Source organism: Notechis scutatus, chromosome 1 (genome assembly GCF_049901735.1).
Source record: "Notechis scutatus isolate UNSWTSFEM ecotype Mainland chromosome 1, rNotScu1.2, whole genome shotgun sequence".
Classification (NCBI taxonomy): Eukaryota; Metazoa; Chordata; class Lepidosauria; order Squamata; family Elapidae; genus Notechis; species Notechis scutatus.
The window spans coordinates 311,483,005-311,500,766 of NC_142009.1; the positions used below are offsets into that span (position 1 = coordinate 311,483,005).

A 17,762-nucleotide genomic window follows, 5' to 3' on the forward strand; every position below is an offset into this window, starting at 1 on the left:
TGCCTGTTGATATGGGCCTTGGCCGTGGCGTTGTCCGTGAGAACGAGGACGTGATGTTTGCGGATCTGAGGAAAACTGCGCAGGGCCAGATGGACAGCGTGAAGCTCTAGCCAATTGATGCTGCACCTCTGCTCGGACGGCGACCATCTGCCCTGTGCCGAGAGCGAGTCGAGATGGCGCCCCAACCGGACAGGCTTGCGTCCGTGGTGACGGTGAGTCGTTGAGGTTCCGCGAAGAGGTGGCCTCTGTTGATGGCGGGATTGGTCCACCATAGAAGAGACGTGAGGACCCTTGGAGGGACCCTGACTCTGGCCTTCGAGTTGCTTCTTCCGGATCGTTGGAGCGGGAGCAGGAACCACTGGAGGGATCTGCTGTGAAGACGGGCCCAGGGAATAATAGAGATGCATGACACCATTTTGCCCAACAATTTAGAGAGGTCCAGTAAGGCCACCCTCCTTGAACGCCTGATCTGTTTGACCAGGGCTTGAATGCTAAGGAACCTTTCCTGGGAGAGGAAAACTCTTTGAGAAACCGAATCAATTATGGCACCCAAGTGGTTGATTCGGGTGGAAGGGTAAGTTGGCTCTTTTGCCAATTGACTAGAAACCCGTGTGCCTGTAAGGAGGAGAGGGTGACCCTGGTATCCCTGACTGCCTGGGATTTGGACGGGGATAGAATAAGGATATCGTCCAAGTAGCAGTGGAGGCGGACGGGAGCGCTCCTGAGATGAGCCGCCAGGGCCGCCAGGACCTTGGTGAAGGTCCGGGGGCCGAGGCCAGTCAAAGGGAAGGGCCACGTATTGATAATGAAGGCTATTGTGACAGAACCTGAGGAATTTGTAATGGGAAGGCCTGATTGGAATATGGAGGTATGCCTCCGAAAGATCTATGGAAGATAACCAGTCTCCCGCCTGGTGCCTAAAAGAATTGATTGCAAAGTGTGCATTTTGAATCTACGCTGGATAAGGTAACGGTTGAGCCGTTTCAAGTCCAGGATGGCTCTCCAACCCCCAGAGTGTTTGGGCACCACAAAGAGATGGGAGTAAAACCCCTTTCCTCTCTGATCCGGAGGGACAGGTTGAATGGCCTGGATGTCAAGAAGATGATGGATGGCAGCATCCATTAGTGCACGTTGGAGGGATCCCTTGAGGAGGGGATGGGAAGAAACAATCAGGGAGCGGACCTGAACTCCAGGGCGAGGCCAAACCTGATTGTGTCCCTAACCCATGCATCGGATGTGGATAGGTCCCATTGGGCGGCGAAGTGGCTGAGGCGGCCGCCAATGGGGGGAGGAAGGGGCTCTACCTTCTGCGGTAGGGCCTTCCTCCCGATCCCGAAAGGGTCTCTTGTAGCCGCCACCGCGTCTGGATCTGTCGCCCGGGTCCGTGCGGTCCTGGGATCGGAAGGAAGGGGTCTGGGGTATCTGGGCGGGAAGGGGGTTGGTAGAAGGGCGTGGAAAGCTCCTCCGAAAGGGCTGAGGGCCCCTGGCCTCCGATCTTCGAAAAAGGGAGGGCAGATACTTTCTCTTACTGCGGCCCTCGACCAGCAGTGGTTCCAAAGCTGGGCCAAACAGTTTATCTCCCGTAATGGGAGCGGTGGCCAGCTTGACCTTATTCTTTACGTCCGCCTGCCAGTGTTTGAGCCATAGCATGCGTCTAGCCGTGACGTGCGACGTGATGGCCCTGGAAGAAAATTTTACCGACTGGTAAGTGGCGTCAGCCGAGAACTCGGCTGCAGCCACTAACTTCGCTATATCCTGGTGAGCTCTGAGATTGGAAGCAGGGATGTGGTCCTTGAGCTGGCGTAGCCAGCGGATAGAGGACCTCGTGAAAAAGAGGCGGCCGTAGCTGATTTAATGGCCCAGGCGTCAGATAGGTGAGCCCTGCGTAGCGCCTGCTCCGCCCGCCTGTCCTCAGGTTTCAAGGCCTCTAGGGCCTCACTAGGGAGTAGAGGAGGAGGCTAGACCCACAATGGGGTCATCGACCTCCGGAATATTCAGAAGGTTAGACAGAGCCGAATCGAGATTAAAGAATCTCTTGTCTTGGCTAGAGGGAGTGGGAGGGGTCCCTGAGGAGGTAAGTTGCTTCGCTACCAGATCTACGAAGATGGGAGGGGATGGGATGACCTCAGCTTCCACCACTGGTTGGGTGAAAATGGAGTCTTCCGGGCCCTCTGGGATAGGGGGTTTCTGCAGTGGACTGGGGAAGAAGGCCAGAGACATTCTTGGCCTTAAGGAGGAGGGACTTGAACATATGCGGTTTGAACAGCCCCCAAAGGAGGGTTGGTCGGGGGAAGGGTCCTCGTCCTCCGACATCTCCCCTCCATGATGTCAGCCTCTAAGAGGGGTTCACTGTAGCGGGAGGATCCCATCCGGGAATCCTCTTCCTCTTCCCTGAAGTCCCCAAAGTCCCCTTCCTCCTCCACCTGGGCCCCAATCGGAGGAGGGCTGTCCCTCTGAGAGAGTACCTGATCAACTGGGGGACCGGTTGTGGAAGGGATCTGATTGATATCGAGTCGTGCTCAGAGGCTCGCGGAGAGAAGCCTGATCTGGTCATGTGTTGTAGTCCCTCTGCTATGCCCTGGCGGATGGCTGATTCCATCCAAGCCCTGATGTGAGGTGGAACCTCGGAGGTAGAGGGTTCATCGTGGCGCAGACCCGCGGCTGTGGGTGTAAAGGTGGCTTCGGGGGTCCGTCTGGTCGGAGGTCCGGGGTCGGGAGACCCTGAAGCGAACTGCGCCTAGGTAGGGAAGAGGGGTCTGAGGGGAGAGATTGAGCAGAGGTAGAAGGGTTTGGAGGAGGAGGTATTGACGGCTCGGCGGGACTCCCTTGAACGCCGGTCAAACTCCTTTTCCAGCGCTTTGTGGCGCCTTAAGGCGTCACGTTGGGCGGCCTTGGAAGGTTCCTTGTCCTGTCTAGAGCCCTTAGGTTCCTTGTCCTGCCTGCGCAAGTAGTGGGACTTTGCCTTAGCCTTCAAAGAAGGACGTTTAGAAGGATTGTCGTCTGCCATGTTAGATACAAATACTAGCAAAGGCGGTTGGCTCGCCCAGATCAGGCCTGGATGAGGCCGGGTGAAGGTGAAGCTGGCCTCTCCCCTTTTGGAATTTTTTGTGTACAGAGATAACAGTAAGGTATCTAAGAAATATAGTATGTACAGAAAAATAGATACTCTAATTTGTAATTCTTCCTTTTCCTTTTGATAGCTTTTTATCTTTATTATGCTTTTGTACCAAATGTATATACAGGTTATCCGTATATATTTACGAAAAAATATTATTGTACAAAACAAAATTATTATTATTATTATTAATTATTATTATTATTATTATTATTATTATTATTATTATTATTTTTTTAATATATTCCTTTTGTATTTGTATTAAGTATATATATATATATATATATAGATTTCTTTTTTTTTTTTTTTTTTTTAAAGTATCCGTAACAGGGAGAACTTCGTATATCTCAGTACAGACCAATCAGTCAAATAAACACCTGAGGCCTATGGTAAGAAAGAGCCTCTGGCAGCAGGCCTCAGACAAGAAAAATAAAACCGGGGGGGGCTGCAACTTCGCCCGAAAAAGCGGGCTGCGGGAGGCCAACAAGTAATAAAAGAGCGAGCCAGGTGGAAGAAATGGGCAGCTAAGCTTTGACCCAAGGCCTGGGGCTCCAATTCACCGCAGCTAAGAATTTCAAAATGGCGCCCGACCACGATGCGGAGCCAAAATGGCGCCGCATAAGCTGAACCGTCGGGACGCCTTCGGGACGGAAGGGAGGGCTTTGCTGGTCAGCTCAGCGCCTAGGGCCCTAGGGCGATGACCCTCCCGATCGGTGTTTAAGGTGGGGGGAATCCAGCTGTAAAGGAAACGCGTGCCACAAGGCAACGCGGAGGCAGCGAGCGATCTGAAGGGGTGGGGGGGTCGCTATCGCGCTGCGAGCCCGCAGCTTTGCCCCAAGGACGGGGAATTTTTCCCTTAAGTCCAGACCCTTTGCGCAGGAGGAGGAAGGAAAGGCAAACCTTATGAAGACGAAGTTGGAATAGGCAAGAAATAGGCAAGAAAGGTACGATCAGCCAAGGAGCTCTCTGAAAAACACAGCCTGACTCTTCGAGGCTGAGCAAAAGACTGGGGAGACGCTGCGCGATACCACGTGAGGGGCGGAGCGTTTCCTCATCTAAAGCTCAGCCTGCAAGAAGAGGACTCAGAAGCACATCCCAGTCTCTGGATGCTCCGAGCGGCTCGAGGAGAAAGGTTCCCCATCAATGCCATAGAGCTTAATATCTGTCCCTTGCACTAAATCGCTGGAAAAGCTCATCTGATCATTTGAATGAGAATCATCAGCATGTTTACTACCTCAGAGCATACAGGTGATATTGGAAGTTTTGCTCCAGTGTCTAGAAGCTATTAAGATCTAGATAGTATTAAGCTGTAATTAAATTCAAGGAAGATGTGATTACTTCCTGTCCAATGAGGAATAAAATTCCACGTTGTTTCTTGAGCAGAAGGCACCATTCTTCAGGAAGCCATAACAGTAATTTGGGGATCCTACTGGTTTTATGGTTCTTGTTGAAAGGAGGTGGAAACTGGTCAAGGTGTTTTTATTCAGCTCTGGCAAGTACCCCAGTTGTGGATCTCCAGTTATAACTGAACATTACATTTGTAGGCCTTTGAGGTGTAAAAAGGCTCTATGTGATTTGAAATCAACCTCTCCAGGTTCCATTTTTTTCAGACACATCTATTGCAATCAAATAGGGACAGGTTCTTAAACGTCTGGCATTTTCCTGAGATTAGACCGGCTGAGGTAAGAAGGTAATGCCTTTCTATAATGGTACCAATTTGTGGAAAGTCTTCCTTTACATAACAATGAAGACAGAATTATTCCAAAGAGCCTTAAGTAGACATTAAGATGGACACATTGTATGTATTTTGATAGAAATTTTAGTCATGACTTGTTTTTTTAACATTTTAATACATAAATTTGAAATTAACAGCAGTTAATATGTTAAAATTTATTGTAAACAGAATGGTTGATGTATGTTGTTATTTTAACTAGTGTGTTCGTGTGGATTCAGTTCATGTAACTGTAATAAGAGGGGAGGTTAAAATATAAAAAAGCTATAGTTTTAGGACCTGTAAAAAGGAAGAATTAGATTCAAAAACTATACAACTACTAATGTGGTTTCTTTGGTTTTTTGGTTAGTATGCTTCCAGAATTTTGGCTTATAAAACATATTTTATGGTTTCCTGTGTTGTATCACCCAGCCATTTATAGTTTATCATTTTAAAAAATCATGACGTAATGCAATGTCTGAACTAGACTACAATTTTGTATTTACTATTGATACTTAAAACTAGTTAAGAATGTTCAAAATTATATCTTTCCTTATGCATGAAATTGATCTAAAGAAAAGCTTTCAGAGAGCACAATTTTGTTTCTGGCCAGATAATATATCCACTTCCTCCAGTCTTCAGTTTCTTAGCAACCTCATCAAGCAAACCTAAATTTGCAATTTTGATCAGTCTTCTGTGACACACATACACACATATACTTTTTATATGATGAGTTATGGGCTCAAAATCTAAGTTCCCTCATCCTGCAAACTAATATATCAAATGCTAGATTGTTAGATATTCCTATTTTATTTTTGCAATCAGTACTTACTTCTATAGAATTATTCTAAGTATCTGAGGTATGCTTTCAATATCAAAGTGTCCTTCATGAAGAAGCTACCAAATTTTCAAAGTAGAACTAAAATATATCTATTATTTTACTGAATTAACAATAGTTTGGGTATAAATGCAAACACAGTAAATGTATATGAATACATTGTATATGAATGCAGATCATTCAGTGATCTTTTATAGCTGCAACTCAACTTGCATACCAGTCCTCTACATGTAAAAACAGTACTGTGCAACTTTAAGCATTATGTAACTGCACCAGTCACTTTCTCTTCGTCCATTATACCCCATAGAGTTATTGCTGGAGGGAAGCATACTATGTAAACCTACTTGAGTTGTTGAATGAAAGATTCAATATAAATCTAAATAAAAAAACCTTTAAAAAGTAACAATAACTCAGCCATATATAACTTGGGGGGGGGGGGAGCTCCAATGACTGGTGACCAAGAGATATAAGCAGTATTTTATTCAAAAAGTATTAACACAATTAAAGTTTTCATAAATGCAGTCATATTGGGAGAACCATTGGTGATTCAAAATCTAGACTACAGCCTCTTTTAACTAGGAACCATAATGATTGCATAGAAAAAACAACCTAATGCCTGCAGACACAAACTAAGCAGGAATCCTCAGAATCTTAGCAAAGGCTTGTATAATGTATTTATATATTTCTACATAATAGATATAAAATCTATAGGTCAAGAAAATATATGGCACAAAGTACTTTAAAATTCCTTGAAAATAAAATCCTGTTTTAAATTTGCTTTGTTTTGCAAATATTTATTAAATCAAAAGAGAATTACAGAACACTTAATATTTTATATACCATTTATAGCATTCAAAAATGATCCCAATTTGTACAAAGTGACTCTTAATTTAACTTTGGTTCAAATATTTGAACCTTGGTTCAAACAGCAGCCCCCACCTTTTGCAGTTTAGTGGCCAGGCTGGGGGGAAGAGAACATGAGCTATGGGCCGGCACGTACTCGTGGATGCACCTGCAGCTATCTTACATGAGTAGTGGACTGGCCCACAGCTTGACTTGCATGAGTGCCTGCTGGCCTGCCAATCGTGCAACTTGAGCACACGCATCTGGCTAGTCACTTGTGCGGCCCAATTCCAAATAGGTTATGGTCTGATAATGGCCGTGGCCCCTACATTAAGACAATAGCCTTGCTATAGTGGCAAAGTATGTGTATAAGCATGCACCTAAATTAGGCAAAGTAGCCCATGAATTAACATAAACATAATATAGTACACATCAAAATCCAAGATTACATAATTTTAAAAATTTTTAAAAAATAATCCCAACCATCATAAACTAATATACATTGATTTCTTAAACACAATATCTCCTAGTTAAATTGAATGTTCTGTAGACATCAATAGAACATTGCTACTTTCCCTACTCTTTTACAGAACCCATGCTAGAGTGAATGGGAATGGAAAAGGATATAAATAACCTCTGGTTTCCTTTCACAGTAACACATTTTTATAAACAGAAAGAGTGAAGTAGGCAATTAAAACCAGATTTTTCATTATTTATTATGTGCCATTAAGTTGTTTTCAACTTCAAGTAGCCTCCGTGTTAATCTCCTCTAACCTGATCCTTCAGGTCTTCCAATGGTACATTCTTCACCACTATAACTAAAGCAATCTATGTTTTTGATGGTTGTCCTCTTCTCTTTCCTTCTACCTTATTCAGCATTCAAGCTCCATTATCTTGGCATGTGTCCAAAGTAGGATAATTTGAGCCATGTCATTTTTCCCAGAGTGAGAACTCTGGATGGAGTTGTTAAATGTCTGTTTTCTTGGCTATGAATCCTCATGAGTTTCTCCAACACCAAAGTTCAAAGGCATCAACACATTTACAATTCTGTTTTTTCAAAATCCAAGTCTCACTTCCATAGTTTCATAGTTAATACCATGATTCTATGATTCTTATTTCCATTGGTACGGTCACAACATGTCATTTGAATATCTTACCCAGAGCCTTAATGGCTGCTAGAAGCGACAGTCTGCGGCATATTTCGTGACAGTTTGTTCCTTTACTGTTGAAGATTGATACTAAAAGACAGAAACTATCCATTCTATCTTAAAATTTCCATATTATCAGCTGAATTGTTACATCAAATATGTAACTTAAACGTTTTCGTAAGAGGAAAAAATAGTATTAATACTATTAAATAGTATTAAATAGTATTAATAGTAATAGTATTGCTTCTATTTTGCTGTTTCATGAACTGAAATAAAAATCATTTTAACAAATTAGTTTGATTACAATACTCTATACTTTTTAAGCCTTAAAAAGTTATTACAAGTATTCCTGTAATATCTGTAGCAACCATAGTAAGGCCAGGCAACTTCATCTTTTAAGAGAAATAGTCACTTCCACTTCCTCAATGACCTTAATTTTTTGGTTTATCAAAACTTTACAAGGATACAAGGCAGTCCTAATAAAAGGATATTTGTTAATTCATATGAAATAATAGTCTTTAAAGCAAATCTGTTTTGAAGACATCATTTACAGTAAACAAGCTAGACAACTGACCAAGTCTTAACCTGACTCACAAATCCTCTCTCATGCCTGACTTCATGATTCCTTTTAAGAATTTAGGGTTTAGTTGGTATATTTAGTTCCTGAACAGCAGCCTTTCACCATCTACCCAGTAAAGGTAGATATCCTCCCCATCTCACAAAATAAACAGTGCATAGAGTTACTACTTCAATTAAGAACCACTTTTTGAGCAAGATGAGAGCTTCAATGTAACCAAACAAATATAACATACTCTTTAATTGTGAGTAGTGATAGATACAATTTTGGGAGGCTGGGGTGAGCTATCTCCTAAGAGTGCAAATGTACAGGACTCATTGCCATGATATGTTATTGAGTTAGTTTCAGACACATTCAGACATTCTCTGGAATGGTTTCAAAATAATATTTAGTTTATGTAGAAATTAACTTAATTGGTATATTTTAAAAAATTACTAATTTGCTAGAGATAGTTAAACTTCACATAACATACACCCATGTTTCATTTCAAATGTCTTAATAAGACCAATATTTTACAAATATTGCTTAACTATATATTAATCTTCATAATTGTTCACCATCCTGACCACTTTCCAAGATTTGTTTTTTACCCATTCTATTCTAATATTCTATTAGTTTACACTATCAGTCCTATGCAGAATTGAAACTTGAATTTGCTTTAATAAAAAATAGTTTTTTAAAAACATGGGAAGAAAAGCAAATCATAAGCGAAATCATCATTTAAAAACAAGCAATTAAGTACAGTAATTAAAACTATGTAAACAGATAGGTTGTTTTAATTGTATTTGAACTATGGCCCAATACAATACTTAATATATTATCATTCTTCTTACTTACTTACACAGTCTTCTTACTAATAAACATAGCACTCTGAAAATACTAAGATTCTTTCATCTTCATATACAAAGTTGGTTGCAAATAACTGGTTTAGTAGTGCAAATCAAAATTCTAATTCCAGTTGTACCACCAAGGAGAAAACCAAATTTGTCAATAACTTGTATTGAGCAACAATTTGATCAGATTTTATTTCTATAAAAATGGCTGCAAAATAATCCGCAAAATACAGGTAAAAATATTTCTTTCAAAACTACAGCAACATTATCACAGTTGCAGTAAAAGTAAAGTTATTAGTCTAGAAAGTTGAAAATGTGCTATCAAGTTGGTGCTGCTCTTTTTTAACCATTTTTTTCCATTCTAATTTGTACATCATCTGATTCTTCGTGTATTTCAATCATGCCCCCATCACTATTGTAACTGAGTCCATTCACCTTGCTGTAGGTTGCCTTCTTCTCTACTCTCCTTCCACAATGTGTCCAAAGTAGAAAAATTTGAACGTGGTCATGTATGTCTCAAGTGAGAATTCTGAATTGATTTCTTCAATAACCCATTTGTTTTCTTGGTTGTCCATACTATTCTCAACAGTCTTCTCCAACATCAAACATCAACATTCTTTCTATCCTAGTTCTTATTTCCATCTTACTAAAAACATTACATATATTATGACAAGCTATATACATATGAATGTCATGCCAAAACAAAAAAAATTGTAACTCCTTCATACATAGCTGTAATAGTAAAATATCTCATGTGTATTATAGATTTCAAGAAAATGTTTCATTTAACAAATTTATAGTCACCCATCTACCAAAATAATTGTGTTTTTCCCACTTTTTGCAGCAATTAACAGAGTTTAAAAAAAACTATGATGAATTACATTACAGGATAGATATCTCTACTGCATTCTACACATATCCTAACAAATGCAAATATTCACCCATGTGAAAATACTATTAGTTGATGAAAACTCAGCATCACCTTAAGTGAGAAATTTAAGTCTAGTCAGACTTTCTTAAATAAGGTGAGAATTTAAACTACAGACATATGATTGAAGATGTATGCTTAACTGAATAATCCCAAGATAATTATGCTGTGTCTGATCCATTTTCTTAATTGCAATATTATGCATATGAAAAAGATTAATAGGCCATTTACATTTTAATACTCATTGGTAGGAAAGAACAAATCTAAGGTTAAATTTATGTTAATCACCATAAAAGACAATAATTCACAATATTTTATCAGGAAAAGTTGTGGAAAGTTGCATAGAAAAGTCTTATCTTCAGTACTACAGGAAGCATTTTCTCATCTTACTTTGCACAGTGAAAGATTCATGTTTTCATTTCCACTGCCTTTCCTCAGGTTAATTTGACAATTTGCAGACTGTTTATCCTGTGGCATTGTGGCTTGATTAATATGGTTTTGTTAAAACATATCTTTTACCCTTCAGACAAGTATGGATGCTTCTCATCTTTCTTCACTTACTACCATACCCCCAAGTCAGCAGATTTGGTCTGCTGTACCATTATTTTTGAAGAGTGATTTCAAAGAATCCTATAAAGACTCCTTGTCACACACTTCTGTAAGTAGTGATATATATTATGGAGATTAAGAATGAAATATTTTAATTTTCATTCTTGAACAGTTGTGCCTAGCTATTATTTAAGAAAAATTACATATAATTAATACTGCAAAGTCAACAGGTTGAAACGATGCTTAGTCAGATCTGGGAAGCAAAGCAATACATTGCAACATATATTGTCATTAAAGAATACATGAAGTGCTTTCGCCAAAATTAAGTGTTTAAGATAAAATATGACTTTTTCAAAATGTGACTAAAAACTAAGCCAGTTTAGTCAGAAGACTGTTTTGGCATCCAAATATGTATAAAGGCACAATATACTGAGCAATGACTGATTAGTCTCTATTCTTTCAATTAAACATGTATAATATTTAGATCTTAAATATCAAGATAAGCTAAAAATAGACCCATTCATTAAAAACCAAAAGTATTTAGTATTAGAAACTACTTGCAAAAATGACCAGTTGCCAATAAAAACTGCCTAGCCTTTAGACCAAGGAAGTTTTCTAAAATTCGTAACAACTTGCATGGTAGAATGTAAGAGTTGCACCTCATCAATGAAGACAATTACACAATTACGGTATATTCCATAGAGAGCATTCTCAAAGTACTGTTTTACTGTTCCAATTTAATGTTAAAAATCTATGAAAATATGAATTGCTAACTTCTAATAGCAACAAAATAGATTTGATAGTGAATGCAACAAGTAGTCAGCTATCAAAGTGATCGCCACAAGGCACTACAACTTGCTAAACAAACTCCATTTAAAATTGAAAACAGGATGGATTGTACTGTATTTGATACCTCTAGAATCTTTGTTTTGTTTTCTATTGCTATCTATTATTTCAAGACTGTACCCATTCCTACATAGGTACCAATAGAAACTATTTAAAAAGTACAAATGACAATTATTCATATACACCTGCTGTATTGGTAGAATTCAGCATCTGAGTTTAGAAAATATATTTCCCTTTTAGTAAACAAAAAATTAGAGAAATCCATTCCACCAGTTACCTTTTGTTAACCAACCTACTAATTCTTTTGAAGACTTTTTTTTGTTAAGCACTCTAAGGATCTTCTCATCCCTTCCCATTTGTTCCCTGTGGTGCATACTGTATTGTTTTGCAAACAATCATACATCTAACCATACTTTGGTAAACAGCCAAAGATTAAAGTACATTATATAGTCATACAAACACTCATGAGCAGAAATCAAATGCAGCTGCTGTGAGGGTAAAAACAGTTGTTGTGCATTTGATTTGCATGCTTTGGAAGTACTGTAAAAACTCACAGGGACAACTCCACAATTGGTAGTTTTATATTCTACCCATTGAGATTATATCAAAATCAGTATGTGCTCTACACATACACTGCAAGCCCAAATCATTCTTCAGCTGAACGGAATTTTTTTAAATATGTGTAAGTGTAATATGTATAATATATGTTTTAATATGTGTAAGTCCACCCACTGTGGTTTGGAACCATGGTAAAGATTAACTTGTACTACTCCATCCTACCATGATGAAAGTCAAAAGTGAATTTTAAAGCCACCACTCAGCTTAACAAGTGAATCCAGTCAATTATGTCATGATAAACAGAAAAAGAAAAAAAAATGGAAGAGGAAGAGGGAATGCAAAAAGTTTTTTTATAACTAGAAGTTGAAGTGAGAAATAAATCCCTAAACAAATTATAAATTTCTCCCTCTCTTGAGCTTTTGGTTTCTTACCCTTTTGCAGTGAATGTACCACACTTCACACGTACTCAACAGACTTTATACCACGAATTAAATTCTGGTACACATTAAAAATCGACTGGACCAGTTACGGATTTCCTAATAGTGAGGAGAGTTGGAATTAAGAAACATCACGAAGGCGAGAAAGAGGAATGCTCTGGAAAACCAGGATCGGGTTTCCAGCTGTTCCCTCCCCCATTAAGCCCGAGGAGACGAAAAAAAGCAGCCAGGCTCCTACACGCTTCGCCCTTAAACGCTCTTAGTCCAACGGTCGCTGTTGAGGCGCGCGCCAGGAGGGTGAGTCTTCTCGCCACGCCTCCTCCCTCCCCGCCAGGTCTAGTCCCAGGAGCCAAGCCGCTCGCGCCTTTCACGAGCAACAGCACGCGCCTCGCGCTTTCCCGTAGCTCGGGGCTAAGAGCAGCTGCTTGCTTTGCAGCGGTGGCGGCAGCCACCGCCTCCTTCCACGCCCCGCCGGCACAATTCTCTTCTTTTGCGCACACGCCCTGTGATACACGTTTAAGTATTTATTTTAAAAAAAAGAAAAACATAAAGGTTAAAAAAAAAAAAACCCAAGGCGCAGCCACGCGGAAAACTAGCTAGTTACACGCGCCCTCTGCTGGAAAGACGCTTTTGCAAATCCAACAAGCGTTCAGGAAACTGGAGGTGTATGTAATACAAATATATATTAACGGAGGCAGCTGCACTTTTCTCCAGAGAGAGAAGATGGAGAATCCGAGAATATGCAAGCCTTAAGTATCTTCATCTATGGGGGAATCCAGAGCAATAACTAACAAGTTTGGCGCAGAGGTCAACTACTCGCACCTGGACATGCGAAAAGACGCTATCGCCCACCGGGCTTCTACTTCTCGCCTCCCCCGCTCCTGGCAGCTGCTCCCACCAAGCGTAGACACGCCCCTATGAGATGCCTCTAGGTGCGCCGTTTTCCATTTTTCAAAGTAATCCCCTCTTTCACTCGTACGGTTTTATTGTACCCATCAACTGGCTCTTGGAAACTACCCCGCGCATATCCACCCTACAAAAGCGTGTGGCTGGATTTCGTGGGTATTAAGAGGGAAAACTTGCAGTTTTATAATTAAACAGGAGAGATTGCGATGCTGCTTTTCCCCCCCAATCTCAACTTAGTTACCCCCCCTCCTCCTTCCGCGTGCTGAGGGAAAGAGCAAGAAGGAAAAGAAAGGCGCCCGTTAGCCACACTATTCTCCACAAACCAGAAAGGGCGTAAGAAAAACCCAACTCAAGTTATAGTTCTGCAGTTACCCACAAAGTAAGAATCAAACGCGGCGGCAAGTCGGCCCATTTAACAGCTACTTAAAAAACACAGCTTACAGAACCACGACTGCTTAAGAGAGAAATAGATCAGGGAAGGGGGAAGGACGACTTACCGGCCAAGCAAACTGAAAAGGTATTACAATCCTCCCCATGTCGTGGTTTTTACCCTGATGAAAATTTCGGCTGTTCAGATAAAAAGTATTTCCACCAAGAACAGGAGTAGATCCGGAGCCGAAGCTGCATGTCCCAATAGGCGTGATTTTAGCCTGATATTCCTTCAAACAGACTTTTACGTAAGTATCGCACTCATCCCGAGTACAGTCCACGTTCGTTGGGGGTTTCATGCCATCACAACATTCCCCATTCAACAATTCGCCGTTTACATTCTTTACCGAGTTAATCTGCAGCTCGAAATAGCCCGTGGACTGGGAGACCTAAAAATAAAGAAGCAAAAAGGGAGAACCTCATTAACTGTAGTGTCTGGGAAAGGGGGGGGGAGTGCATGGAGATTTACAAGCGGCCACTCCAGAGTTCCCAACCTTCTTCTGATAAAACTATTAAAAACTATAAACGCCCTATTAAAAGAGGCATCGGAGAGAGGAAACACAGTGCCGCAATTCCGGCTTATCGCAGTAATAGGAAGGCTGGTTGCAAGCCGCGCAAAAGACCTGCAGAAATGCTCCATTGGCAGCTAAAATAGGCACTTCGAAATTATTTGATGCCAGCCGAAAAGTAATTGGAAGCGATGCAAACCGTGTTAATTGCTTTTTAAAATCAACGCGTTGGGGAAATGGATTAAAAACAACGCCGAGGGTGCTCCGCGCAAACGTGCAAGTTTGCCTCCGCGTTCTTCCAAAGCAAAAATACAGTTGGAAGCACTGAGTTGTTAAGGGAGCTTTGCAGAGAGACATCAGTGACGCCGTAAGCTTTCCAATCTCCCCCCCGAAGCAAAATCGGGTTTCTTTTTTGTTAGTTTCACAAAACAGAATGTATATCTCCGTCCCCCCGTCCCCCTTTTCTTTCAAAAGGAAGGAGCGACAAGGTACTCAAATCTCATCACCGGGTTTAAGTGGCAAGGTAAACCAAACGACACAAAAGTCGTCCCCGATCGTTTTCCGCCCCAGGCTACCCTCCCCGCTCTCCCCTTTTGGAACAATTACCACCACCCGCAAGCCAAACCTGCCGAACCGCAGGCAGTTCTTTTACCTGCGTCCATAAAGTTAGGAGCAGCCACAGCCTGAGCGCCGAAGCAAAAAGAGCCCAGTGCCGCCCGCCACAATCCAGCATGCCTGCTGCTCCGAGCTGAACGCCTTTGGATCAGGGAAGACAGGCAAGGACTCGACAAGCCATCGACCAGCCGCTGCTCGGCGCATCGGCGGCAGGAAGGCTTTCGCTGGGTGCAACCTGAAAACTCTCCCGAGCCTTGATCACCCGCCCTCCCCCGATGCTTAGCCTAACTGCCTGGGACCCGCGGGAGGCGCAAGGCAGCGCTCGCCAGCCGGGATCCACCTAGATTCGAGCACTCCGCAACAGAAAAAGGGAACGGTCTAGCGGCGGCGGCGGCCGTCCCTCGCAACTCCGCTCGTTCCTCTGTGCGCCTCTGCTGTGCGAACACCCAACAAGTAGGTGCCAGAGTGACAGCTTCATCGCCCATTAGTCAGCAGCGCCTCTGCCTTCATATTAATGAGGGGGAAGGGCCCAGAGCAGCAGCGGACGGGTGTGGCCACGCGACTCCTTCAAGAGCGGGGGGGGGGAAGCGAAATGAAAAACGCTGGAGCGTGCGCAGCCGTCGGAGGTTTTTCCAACCTGTCATTTATCTCCCGCCCGGCGAGGGCCCTGCGGCGGGGAGTTGCGCAAGCGGTTTCTTGCGCGTGGGCAAGGCCCTGCCCAGTACGTGCGCGGCGCTGTGGGGGTAGGAAGGGACGTGTGCCTTCTTGCCCCGTAACGTGTGCTAGACTTCCCTTCGGTGCCAGTAAAGGAGTGGTATCTCTTGTGCTCAGCAAGCGTGGTGTGCCTTGGGATGGCTGCTTACAGTTATACTTGTCTGTGCGCGTTCGGAGATAAATTTCTCTGAATTAATCTAATTTTGAGTGCTTTTTCGATTTCCCCCATCCCGGAAACCATGCCCCACTCTTCGATCCTACTGTATCCAAAGGAATCGGAGAAAAATATGCTCAGGCAGTTTACTGCTAGCGTTTGGAACTGAAACATGAAGGCCCGTAAAAGAAGTTTTGTGATGCTCCTTTACGGATAAATGTTCCATCGATAAGGAGAATGATGTTTCTTTTCAGTTAGTTATGAGAGCAGGAACCAAAATAATGGAAATCAAAGACAGTATTCCTAAATTACAAGTCTAAATTACAATGCCTGTGTTAGCTGGGAGGACATATTGAGAAATTTAACCCTTCACCTATAGTAGGCACCAGATTGGTTGAGTTAAATCTGTCTTATCATTCAGGAGGAATAATGAATAAATGCCAATGAGACTTTTTGCTCAACATGCTAGGCTATGATTTATGGAAGCCAGTCTGAAATTACAAAATCATAAACCATACTGCTTGAACTTGTACAACACAACCAGAAACTAACCAATACCATTTTAGCCTAGCACTTTTTGCAAGTTTTGGTTCTTACCATGTGATTCATCCAGTCTGACCATTTCATGAAGATCCTTGTTCTAGCCTTGGTTCTTTTCTCTGTAGAGCTCAAGATTGGTTCAAAAATTATGCCAAGCCATAAATGGTTTGCTTTGTTGTTGTATAATGCCATCCAGCAGCCAGCAGCTGCAGTTTATAATGAGTTCTTGGTTAATGGTTAATTGCTAGTGGTTATAATAGCACAGCATGTGTAAATGTAGCCTATCATGGTTTAGTGAACAAACTAAACTGGGTTTGCATACTGAATCTAGTCTATGACTGGATTTCTTACCTAAGCCACAATTAGCAGGGTTTACACAAGCTAATTTAAATGCATGTGTTAATAAGAGTATAATATTGGATTTATACAACAAATATATTAAGTCTTAATGTACTTTGGGTTTGACATTTGTGTGAATCAAATATTTGTGAACTATGGTTATGGCTTAGTTATATTGTTGAGCATGTACATTTTTTAAAAATGTATATGGTCCCCCAACTCACTCTCAGTGACTGCAGGCAGCTTACAAAGATAAAGGCCCATTGACAAATTAGGCCTTCGGGACCTTGCAAAAGAATGTAAAAGTGGGAGCCAATCTTATATCTGTGAGGATGATATTCCATAGGGAGGGGCCACCCTGGAGAAGGCCTTTCTTCTTGGTCATGCTAGATCATGGGTGTCAAACTTGCAGCATCATGTTGCCATCATGGGGCATTTTGCAATGTTTTTTCCCTTCATGGAGCTGGGATGGCCGTGGCCTGTGCGTGGCACATCCAGCCTGCAGACCGCCAGGTTGACACTCCTATGCTAGGTGTATCTCCTTAGGAGAGGGCACCTGTGGCATTTCCTGTCTCCTCCTCTAATGGATTGGGTAAATGTGACTAGGAAAAGCAGTGCTTCAAATAACCTTAAAGCCATGTAGGGCTTTAAAGGTGGCAACCAGCACCTTGTATTGGATCTGGCAAATTTGGAGCCAATGCAGCTCTTTCAGGAGAGAGAACACAGGTGAGCTTCAAGGTGTGCTGCATTTTGAACCAATTGAAGCTTCTGGATACTTTTCAAGGGCATCACCATGTAGGATTAGTTGCATTTGTGGCTAACTGAGCAATAAAAAGCAGCTTGTTAGGGATAACATTGTTTACCCTAACTGGTTTGGGTAAAAATAATAAATATGGTATCATGGTTTGTTAGTTAAAGTGTGTGTAACTTTAACTACAAGAATGTAATTAAGGGTGTGGTTGTAAAAAGCACTATATAAGAAGCGAGGCAATAGCAGCTCGCTCTCTCTGGCTTGAAGATCCCTAATTACTGGATGGATTGATGATTGCGTTCTTGCTGGAACGGGGAGAGAAAAAGGAGTGTTGATTTTCTCAACGGAGAGAAGATAAAGATTGGACTGATTTATTGTAAGTGTACTGACATTGGCTATTCAACACGGACTTTGCACTTTGC

General features: G+C 41.9%; 1 protein-coding gene across 2 annotated transcripts in view; it reads right to left on the reverse strand.

Moving 5' to 3' along the window:
• Positions 1 to 15,350, reverse strand: part of JAG2 (jagged canonical Notch ligand 2) — a 99,250-nt gene extending 83,900 nt beyond the window's left edge. The window contains exons 1-2 of one of the 2 annotated variants that reach the window (XM_026670123.2): positions 14,880 to 15,350; positions 13,787 to 14,107 (exon numbers count right to left, since the gene is read on the reverse strand). In XM_026670123.2, the coding sequence (XP_026525908.1) occupies positions 13,787 to 14,107; positions 14,880 to 14,960 (402 nt within the window). In that variant the 5' untranslated portion in view covers positions 14,961 to 15,350. The remainder of the gene's footprint in view (positions 1 to 13,786; positions 14,108 to 14,879) is intronic. The other variant, XM_026670124.2, reaches the window with a different exon arrangement.
• Positions 15,351 to 17,762: the final 2,412 nt, after the last annotated feature.